This window comes from Ictalurus furcatus, chromosome 10 (genome assembly GCF_023375685.1).
Source record: "Ictalurus furcatus strain D&B chromosome 10, Billie_1.0, whole genome shotgun sequence".
Classification (NCBI taxonomy): domain Eukaryota; kingdom Metazoa; phylum Chordata; class Actinopteri; order Siluriformes; family Ictaluridae; genus Ictalurus; species Ictalurus furcatus.
In genome coordinates this window covers 18,122,909-18,134,252 of record NC_071264.1, presented here as the reverse complement: position 1 = coordinate 18,134,252, position 11,344 = coordinate 18,122,909, and the positions used below count along the sequence as shown (strand labels likewise).

General features: G+C 37.0%; 1 protein-coding gene across 1 annotated transcript; it reads left to right on the top strand.

Moving 5' to 3' along the window:
- Positions 1-6,759: 6,759 nt before the first annotated feature.
- On the top strand, positions 6,760-11,333 carry timm13 (translocase of inner mitochondrial membrane 13 homolog (yeast)). The gene is made up of 3 exons (XM_053634467.1): positions 6,760-7,007; positions 7,513-7,581; positions 10,539-11,333. The coding sequence occupies exons 1-3, from the start codon at positions 6,888-6,890 to the stop codon at positions 10,635-10,637; spliced, it is 288 nt and encodes a 95-aa protein (XP_053490442.1). The 5' UTR covers positions 6,760-6,887; the 3' UTR covers positions 10,638-11,333.
- The last annotated feature ends 11 nt before the right edge of the window (positions 11,334-11,344 follow it).

The following is an 11,344-nucleotide window of genomic DNA, read 5'->3' as shown; positions in this document are numbered from 1 at the left end:
TTTTTGTTTATAACTTCTATGTTATCGAGTCAGCACAAAAACATTTTAGATTTCCAAACATTAGTTTTCCAGAACAAAATGAAATGTTACAGAAAAATGTTTGCATATTATGTAAGAAACCCCTTTTCAGACAAAAAACACAATGAAGGCTGCTGGGTTTTGCTGCAAAAATAAGAAGCAAGTGCAACAGTCAAAGTCTCCAGAGGATCCGTGTCTGCTTCTGCAAGATGCTCAATAAAACTTTCAGCTCATTTCCTTATAAAACTGCAATAATTGTACCTGAGATTACAATTTTTTTAAGCAAAAGGTCGTCACACGAAATATTGCCTTTGTTTCATTTATTACTGTTTACCGCTCTTTATAATATTTTTTTAAAATGCAGAAACATATAATTTCTTTATTTTTGAAGGCATCTTTGCTCTACAGCATTTCTTTGCATGTGCCTTATGCACTTTTGCACTTTTGCAGTACTTGCACAGTACTGTATATATATTAAATATGCAGTCATGTGAAAAAAAATAAGTACACCCCATGTAAATTGTTGTTGTTGTTGTTTTACATATTTGGACAAGCAAACATTTGATCATCTTTGAAACAGTGCCTTTTAATGAAGTTGATATACTTTTGACAAAACCACAAGGAAAACGAGCTTTTACAATCACTTATTCAACAGAAATATCAATAGATGTGATATTCTTCTGTGGAAAAAGTAAGAACACCCTTGGCCTCAGATGCTAGTATTGCCCCCTTTAGCAGAAATAACTTCTTGTAGGTGTTTTGCATAATTGTCCACCAGGCTTGCTGGCATTTTTGATAAATGGTAAATGGTGCACTTACAGTGCATCCGGAAAATATTCACAGCGCTTCACTTCTTCCACATTTTGTTATGTTACAGCCTTATTCCAAAATGGATTAAATTCATAATTTTCCTCAAAATTCTACAAACAATACCCCATAATGACAACATGAAAGAAGTTTGTTTGAAATCTTTTCGAATTTATTTAAAAAAAAAAAACAACAAAAAAAAACACATGTACATAAGTATTCACAGCCTTTGCTCAATACTTTGTTGAAGCACCTTTGGCACCAATTACAGCCTCAAGTCTTTTTGAGTATGATGCTACACGCTTGGCACACCTATTTTTGGGAAGTTTCTCCCATTCTTCTTTGCAGGACCTCTCAAGCTCCATCAGGTTGGATGGGGAGAGTTGTCCTGTAGCCACTCCTTTGTTATCTTGGCTGTGTGCTTAGGGTCATTGTCTTGTTGGAAGATAAACCTTCGTCCCAGTCTGAGGTCCTGAGCGCTCTGGAGCAGGTTTTCATCAAGGATGTCTCTGTACATTACTGCATTCATCTTTCCCTCAATCCTGACTAGTCTCCCAGTTTCTGCCGCTGAAATCCATCCCCACAGCATGATGCTGCCACCACCATGCTTCACTGTAGGGATGGTATTTTCCAGGTGATGACTGGTGCCTGGTTTCCTCCAGACATGGTGCTTGCCATTCAGGCCAAAAATTCAATCTTTGTTCAATCTTTGGTCTGAGAGTCCTTCAGGTGCCTTTTGGCAAACTCCAGGCGGGCTGTCATGTGCCTTTTACTGAGGAGTGGCTTCCATCTGGCCACTCAACCATACAGGCCTAATTGGTGGAGTGCTGCAGAGATGATTGTTCTTCTGGAAGGTTCTCCTGTCTCCACAGAGACACGCTGGAGCTCTGTCAGTGACCATTGGGTTTTTGGTCACCTCCCCGTCTAAGGCCCTTCTCCCCCGATCGCTCAGTTTGGCCGGGCGGCCAGCTCTAGGAAAGGTCCTGCTGGTTCCAAACCCCTTCCATTTACGGATTATGGAGGCCACTGTGCTCATTGGGACCTTCAATGCTGCAGAAATGTTTCTGTACCTTCCCCAGATCTGTGCCTCGATACAATCCTGTCTCCGAGGTCTACAGACAATTCCTTGGACTTCATGGCTTGGTTTGTGCTCTGACATGCATTGTTAACTGTGGGACCTTATGTAGACAGGTGTGTGCCTTTCCAAATCATGTCCAATCCACTGAATTTACCACAGGTGGACTCCAATCAAGTTGCAGAAACATCTCAAGGATGATCAGTGGAAACAGGATGCACCCGAGCTCAATTTTGAGTGTCATGGCAAAGGCTCTGAATACTTATGTACATGTGCTTTTTATATATATATATATATATATATATATATATATATATATATATATATATATATATATATATATATATATAAATTTGCAAAGATTTCAAACAAACTTCTTTCACGTTGTCATTATGGGGTATTGTTTGTAGAATTTTGAGGAAAATAATTAATTTAATCCATTTTGGAATAAAGCTGTGACATAACAAAATGTGGAAAAAGTGAAGCGCTGTGAATACTTTCCGGATGCACTGTATCCGGATAACTTTGGATAAAAACGCAAATAACTTTGGACTTTGGATAAAAACGCTTTTATCCAAAGTGCTTTACACTGTGTCTCATTCACCCATTCACACACACACTCACACACCAATGGTAGCAGAGCTGCCATGCAAGGCGCTAACTTGCCGTCGGGAGCAACTTGGGGTTCAGTGTCTTGCCCAAGAATTGGCCCGGAATTGAACCGCCAACCCTACGATTAGTGGACAACCCACTCTAAAACCTGAGCCACAGCCGCCCCGGCTTTTTTTTTTTTGACAATTCTTCCACGCAATATTCTTTCAGTTGCAAGATGTTTGAGGGTTTTCTTGCATGTACTGCCTGCTTCAAATCCTCCCATAACATTTCAATGGGATTCAAATCTGGGCTTTGACTAGGCCATTCCATAAACCTCCATTTCCTCTTATTGAGCCATTCTTTGGTGGATTTGCTGGTGTGTTTAGGATCATTATCCTGTTGAAAGGTTCACTTTAGGTTCAACTTCAACTTTTGGACAGATGGTTTCGAAATTATCTTCAAGCACTCTTTGATATGATGCAGAATTCATGGTTGAATCAATGATTGCAGGCTGTCCAGTCCCTGCGGCAGTGAAGCAACTCCAAAAAAATAACATTTCCACCACTGTGCTTCACAGTTGGTATGAGGTGCTTCTCCTGAAAAGCTGTCATTGGTCAGCACCAAATATATCTACTGTTACTGTGGCCAAACAACTCTATCTTTGATTCATCTGTCCAGAGCACATTATTCCAAAAGGCCTGGTCTTTGCCTATATGCTCATTGGCAAACTGTAGCCTTGCAAAGGCTTTTTCCTGACACGCCACCCATGCAGGTCAAATTTGTGCAATCTCTTTCTGATTGTAGAAGCATGCACTTTGACACCAACAGTTGCAAGACCCACCAGCAGATTCTGTGATGAAATTTTGGGGTTCTTGCAGACTTTTTTTTACATCAGACGGTCTGCTTTTGGGCTGAATTTGGTGGGACAACCAGTCCTGGACAAATTGGCAGTCGTTGAAATCTGCGCCATTTGTAGATGATTTTCCTTACAGTGGAATTATGTATTTCAAATAATTTGGAGATCTTTTTAAATCCCTTGCCAGACTCACAGGCATCCACAACCTTTTTCTGAAGGCCTTACAGAACTCTTTATATCTTGGCATGATGACACCACATACCTCAATAACAAAGGGAACACCAGACACTAGATATGAGAGGGGTATAAATAAGACAGGTTCCACCTGCACGCACTAAGCAGATTCTAATCACTGGCACCCAATCTTCAACTCCTGATTCTAATTTTATGGATTTGAAGGTGTGATAAATGTAGGGGTGTACTTATTTCTTCCATGTGACATTGTTTTTTGTTTACTTAAATTGTGAAAATTATTGCAAAATGTGTGTGTGTGTGTGTGTGTGTTTTAGCAATGTGAAATCAGTCTCCTTGCAACTGAACTCAAAGAAAGATGAGATTCACACTGTAATATTCATTTCAATTCAGTTCAATTTAATTCAGTTCTATTTGTATAGTGTTTTTCCAGTTGACATTGTCACAAATCAGTTTTACAGAAATATATACATTACCAGTCTAAATTTTAAATTGATAAATTTGTCCCTAATGAATTAGGGAATGTGAAAGAGTGATCATATTTCCACCAAAAGACAACCATCACGCCACAGCCACTTCTGAACATTGTTAGATCTTACTCAGCTTTCAGCTTTCAGAGGGAGAGAGAGAGCCAGCCAGCCAGACAGACAGACAAACAGACGGGGTAGAGAGAGAGACAGGTAGACATGACTCACTATTTGGCTCGCGGAGGCAAGTCTTTTATCATGATCTGGCATTTTGCTTATTTGGTATTCATTACACAGACCACAAACGAGGAGTTAATCAGTAAACGAGGAGTTAATCAGTGAACTAGTGAACGGTATCGGGTTCTGGAGGATTATGATTCACAAAGAGAAATTAGTGTGACTAATTAGTCATGAGTGTTATTGTGTAAATAATTGTTTACCTTCAGTTCCCCAAAACTCATGAACTGTACATTTTAATTATTAAAAAAATCTTGTATAATCTTTCCAGATTCTTTATACTGTAATTTTATGTTTATGTAATTAAGGCCATAATGGAAGTTAACATTATATGACAGACTGAGTAACAGACAGAAAATTACAGCCTCAGGACATGTATGAGACCCTACAGCAGCTGTAACGTGCATCTGCATGTCTCAATAATGAGATTATCAACACTACTGAACAAAGCCGTTATGGCTATCCATCATTTATGTAAAAAAGTAATCCAATGGTGTTGGTTGCTTTGGTTTGGTTTTCAGATTTTTCTGCTTTTTAAAAAAATTAATACACATAGATTTTACATGTGTATGGGGGCTTGTGCTGGAAAATTTCCCAATCTGAGTGAGACTGCTTCTAACTTTATCTTTCTGGCTTCTTTGCTTTTGCTCACTTGTCATTGCTCCAATATTACAGCAATTTGCCAATTATTACACTTTTTTATTTATTAAAGAATGACATGTATTTTTTTTAAAAAAATGTTTAAACTTTCATTTACATATAGTTACATTTAATTTTGTGGAATGTATGCAAAGAAGTTAGTTCCTGTTCGGACTTATGTTATAGTAGCTCTCTCTCTCTCTCTCTCTCTCTCTCTCTCTCTCTCTCTATATATATATATATACACACACACACACACACACACACACACACACACACACACACACACACACACACATATATATATATATATATATATATATATATATGTATATAAGAAGTTGTTCCCTGACCAGTCTCTCTTATGTCTCTCTCTTGAAGATAATAAGAATGAAAACTTATCATTTTACAGAAAAATGTAGCAAAATGTAAACTATTCTGTCCTGAACAAAACGTAACGTTACAGCTTTACCGCTGATTGTTACAAAGCACTGACACTGGAGACTCCTTCCATACATGCTAATAAAAATAAATGTCTCCTTAGAAAAGTCCACAATACCAGTTATTCTTTAAATATATTTATGTGGAGTCACTGTGAATGAGCTGTTAATATATAAACAATAACATTTTAGAACGAGTGCATTAATATAAATCGGTCATTTGCAGCTGCACTATTGTCAGAGCTGCTGTAATAGAAAATTAATTAACACCTTCTGAACAATCAGAATCCAGCAGGTATAATATGTGATATAATAATATTAATACACCAGAAATATATAAATACCTTCAGCATACCTTCACAAACATCCATGTTTTCAAAAAATTTAAAAAATCTGAGACAAAAATATTAAAATTCACATTTAGATTAAAAACTTTAACAGAGTCCATCTGACGACTGAATCACACTGTGTATAACCTGCAAAAAGCAAGTGATATTTAAACATATATCTATAGTTGTTAGATGCCCATTATTTAACTGCTTTTCTCCTTTCTTCCATGGTTCAAATTAGTTGTAGGCCTAAAATGTGTGGTACTATACCTCCCCCTGCTGTTTCGAGCCTAAAACATAAACAAAATATATTGTTACTCCATCCATCCATCCGTCAATCCATCCAACCATTTTCTGTACCGCTTATCCTTACTGGGTCACGGGGAACCTGGAGCCTATCCCAGGGGGCATGGGACACTAAGTGGGGTACACCCTGGATGGGCTGCCAATCCATCCCCGGGCACAATCACACACACATTCACACACTATGGACACTTTGTGGAACATTTCCATAGTGGGTTGTGTTACTGGTGCAATGTTGTTTAGTTCTATAACTTGCTAAGATCACTGCTGAGATAAACTTATTAGTTTAGAAGTTCACTGAAAAATATAGTTTAATGATGTTTGATTCACAGTATGAACACGAATAATATTCAGCTCTCTCTGCGGTCTGTGATAAATAGCCAGAGAGTCCTTCACTTGTACATCAACTACTGTTACAGCCTAGTTGTTACAACTGTTGTTATTATTAACATAGTATAATTATCGGTCTAACAGATAGGCCTCATCAATTAAGTAGAATTTTATTTAATGCTCAGTAACCTAAAACTTGTATAAACAATGCCACGGTAATTTGAACTGAATAGAACAAGGAAAATATATTTGTATATGACTAATACAGGTTAATTGGTTTGGATTCTGTGAATAGAATGTTCAGGAATAAAAAAAAGCTTATTTGATTGGCTTAATATTTGGACTGTGTTCATTAAAAAAAAAATTGTGCTTGCTTTTCTTACTGGAAAAACGTTCCTGATATTAAGGTCATGTAGCACATAATGACTTCATTTCCCATCATCCATAGCAACTAGGAAATAATGTCAGTAGTACTTCCCGTGCACCTCAAGGTCATTGAGGAAACGTTCACATGTGTGAAGTCTGTAGAGCACCGGCTAAACAGTAGCTATAGCTTCGTATATTACACGTTATTTATTTATATAAATTTAATTGAAAAAGATGGATAGTTTTGGGTCAGATTTTTCCTCCGGATCAGGATCTGGGAAGATGGACACGGGCGCCATTATGGAGCAGGTGAAGGTGCAGATAGCGGTGGCTAACGCTCAGGAGCTGCTGCAGGTCGGTATAACATAACTGCTAGCTTAGCTGCCTAATTACCTAGCTAAACATCCTGGGGGTAAAAAAAATGTACATAATTAATTTTATACGTGCTTCAAATGTTCTAGATGTTTTTAGCACGTGAGTAATGAATGAACTTGTGTGTATTAGTATGTTTATAGCTGCATGCTGAAAGCATTTGTCAGGATCAACACACAAATAATAAAAACCTTAATAAAATACAAGAGAGCGACGACATTAAATCATTTTTATTATATAACTGAAAGTCCTATTCCAGTTTTAAAATGATTCACCACAGTTATATTAATGTTTATTAGGCGCGTATTTATTTGAAAATGCATAATGTTTACTTTTTGTCCTTATATAATATGATAATAAAATAAAACCTCTCTCTCTCTCATATATATATATATTTCAGTTCTTTGGTCATTTTAACTTTATATACATTTTCAGGGTGAAAACATTGATTGCTGTTTTAAAAAATATATATATATATATATTTCAGAGGATGACAGATAAATGCTTTAAGAAGTGCATCGGCAAACCGGGCAACTCACTGGACAATTCAGAACAGGTACAACCCGTAGTTTTAACTTTACTTGCTAAACATACATGCTTAAAACATCTACACTGCCACTTTTACACATACTCTGTGTGAAAGTCTGTGGACACCTGACCATCACACCCATACAGTCCCCTCTGAAAGTGTTGGAACAGCAAGGCCAATTCTGTTTTTGTTATACATTGAAGACATTTAGGCTTGAGATCAAAAGATGAATGTGAGACGATAGATCATCATTTCAGCTTTCATTTCCTGATATTTACATCGAGATGGGTTAAAAAAACTTAGCACATGGCACGTTTTGTTCGAACCCACCCATTTTTCAACTATCAAAAATATTGGAATCTTATAGCCCAATTTCATTAATCTCCAAACTAAACTCTCTAGAGACTAAACATTTGTATAGCAAAAACAGAAGAATTGGACTTGCCTTTCCAGTAGTTTCAGAGCTAAATGGTGTACATTGTAACATAACATATTCTAGTATGTATATACAGTCTCGTATATACGTACATGTTAGAATGTACACTGTGTAGCCAAAAGTATGTTTTGACATCACACTCATATGTGGTTCTTCCCCAAACTGTTGCCGTAAAGTTGGAAGCACACAATTGTATAGAATGTCTTGTATGCTGTAACATTACATTTTCCCTTCACTGGAACTGAGGGGCAATACTTGCATGTATGTAAGAATGTTAGTGTATATAGTCATGTGAAAAAATAAGTGCAACTCATGGAATTTTTTATTTTACATAGTTGGACAAGCAAACATTTGATCTGTCACATGGAAAAAAATAAGTACACCCCTACATTTATCACATCTTCAAATCTATCAAATTAGAATCATGTGTTGAAAATTGTGTGCCAGTGATTAGAACCTGATTAGTGAGTGCAGGTGGAACACATCTTATTTATACCACTCTCATATCTAGTGTCTGGTGTTCCCTTTGTTATTGAGGTATGTGGTGTCATCATGCCAAGATCTAAAGAGTTCTGTAAGGCCTTCAGAAAAAAGGTTGTGGATGCTTGAGTCTGGCAAGGGATTTAAAAAGATCTCTAAATTAGAGCTGCAACAACTAATTGATCAAATCAATAATAATCGATTATGAAAATCGTTGTCAACAAATCTCATTATCGATTAGTTGGTTTGCGCGCAGCACTTTTCTTCTGAAAACACGCATCGGAGAGTACAGACCAAAGTTTGCTCCCAAATGACATACTATACATTTATACTATGCGCTTTGCCATCTAGTGTATGGATTTTAGAAGGGTTTTATCGTCTCAAATGGAACACGAGCGGTTTATTACTAACTTAGTATAAGCCAGTCGATGGCACATGACGTCAAATACACGTAATGTAAAACTTCACACTGGACTTCAAGCAACTTGGATTCTGTGTCTCTCCACTCTTCCTCCAGACTCTGGAACCTTGATTTCCAAATGAAATGCAAAATTTACTTTCATCTTCACCATGATTGTGGTTGTGTGTACTGAACTAGACTGAGAGATTAAAGGCTCAGGAAACCTTTGCAGGTGTTTATTAGCTGATTAAAGATTTTCTCAGGTTGACATTTTGAAGATACTGGATTTTTGATATACATGAGGTGTAAGCCGTAATCATCAAGATTAAAACACGAAAAGGTTTGAAATATTTCACTTTGTGTAATAAATATAGAATATATAAAACTTGAATTAAATTACGAAAAAAAGAGCTTCTCCACGATATTCTAATTTTTGAGACACACGTGTGTGTGTGTGTATTTCTTGTGTTAATCTAAAGGTTTAGTCTGAAGTTTATATTTGTAACAGTCTGTGGATTTTATTTTAAACAAATGCAAAAAGGGTATTGAAAGTTGTTTTTTTTTTTAAAAAAAAAAAATCCGATTAATCAAAGGAAAAATTAATCAGCTGATTAATCGATTTATAAAAATAATCAATAGTTGCAGCCTACACAAATTATTTGAAATACCTCATTCCACTGTAAGGAAAATCTACAAATGGTGCAGATTTCAAACGACTGCCAGTTAGTCCAGGACCGGAAATGTTATGGTTTGGGGTTGCTTTGCTGCCTCAGGGACTGGACAGCCATTCAATCATGAATTCTGCATCATATCAAAGAGTGCTTGAAGATAATTTCGAAGCCATTTTTCCAAAAGTTGAAGTTGAACCAAAAGTGGACCTTTCAACAGGATAATGATCCTAAGCACACCAGCAAATCCACCAAGGAATGGCTCAATAAGAGGAAATGGAGGTTTATGGAATGGCCTAGTCAAAGCCCAGATTTGAATCCCATTGAAATGTTATGCGAGGATTTGAAACGGACATGCAAGAAAACCCTCAAACATCTTGCAACTGAAAGAATATTGCGTGGAAGAGTGGTCAAAAATTCCAGCAAGCCTGATGGACAATTAAGCAAAACGCCAACAAGAAGTTATTTCTGCTAAAGGGGACAATACTTGCTTCTGAGGCCAAGGGTGTACTTCCTTTACCACAGAAGAATATCAAATCTATTGATATTTCTGTTGAATAAATGACTGAAAAAGCTAATTTTCCTTGTGGGTTTGTTCAAGTATATCAACATTTTTAATACGCACTGTTTCAAAGATGATCAAATGTTTGCTTGTCCAAATAAACAATTTCCATGGGGTGTACTTATTTTTTCACATGACTGTATGTGTGTGTGTTAGTATGGAATTAGGGTAGTATATGTTAGGGTATATGTTAGTATTCATACATGTAAATGTATACAAACTAACATACATAAGGTGTTAATATGTTAGGATTTATAAATGTTAGTATGTATATAGTATGTACATACAATCATACTGACGTACATACATTTGCTCAGACAAATATATTTGTTAGTATGTAAATTTGTATGTATTCATGTTAACTTTACTTTGTATGTATGCATGTTAATTTATTCATTTATGAATTAATTCAATTACTGATTGATTGATTAATCGCAGAAATGCATTGCCATGTGCATGGACCGGTATATGGACGCCTGGAACACAGTTTCTCGTGCCTACAACTCGAGACTTCAGCGGGAACGAGCGCGTATGTGATGTATGTGTTCCAGCTTGTTCTGCCTCGCCATGACTCAGATCCCTGGATAAAGAGGCTTTGGGCTGAAAACACAATAACCTGACGGCTGAAAGCTATCAGAGGAACGAAGAGGCCATAAGTTTTAGACTTGGAACATCTTTCAGGACATTTTTCTTCATTCTGTTAATGATTGGTGGACATTTTGCTTGATTTTATAGAATCACTATAATAAGCTTCAAACCATAAAATGTTGTAAGTCTAGAAATGGAATGAATCGAGTTTGATTAATGTTTAAAATCCTCTTGTAAGCGTGTGATCATGTTTAGACAGTGCTGTTTTTTGATTGGTCGTGACTGTGTGGATTGTTAGTCAGATCAAGCCTGTGTGCACCGTGGCACTTCTTTAGTTGGACTTGTCCTCGTGTGGACGCTACACTCTCCCGCCGGGATCAGAGTCGTCTCGTCTTCCCGTCCGCCGCTCCACAAACCTACTTCCTTTCACCACGGACAATTCAGGACCGTCTCTCTTTTCATAACTATAGCCTCTTCACGAGGACGTGCCACGCAGCCCTACTTTCTTACCTGCACTGAAACAAAATGCAATTGTCACAGGCAGATTCTAGTTTGTCACACAATCTCCTGACTACAAAAGTGGGTTTGTTTAAACACTGATCACTTCACCATGGATCCTGCAATAAAAGCAGCTTACATTGTGTACGAAGCATGTC

Excerpts from the sequence above, each read along its gene's own strand:
- timm13 (XM_053634467.1), top strand. The coding sequence starts at position 6,888 with ATGGATAGTTTTGGGTCAGATTTTTCCTCCGGATCAGGATCTGGGAAG. Across the intron at positions 7,008-7,512 it reads ACGCTCAGGAGCTGCTGCAG|AGGATGACAGATAAATGCTT; the intron begins GTCGGTATAACA and ends TATATATTTCAG. Across the intron at positions 7,582-10,538 it reads CACTGGACAATTCAGAACAG|AAATGCATTGCCATGTGCAT; the intron begins GTACAACCCGTA and ends GATTAATCGCAG.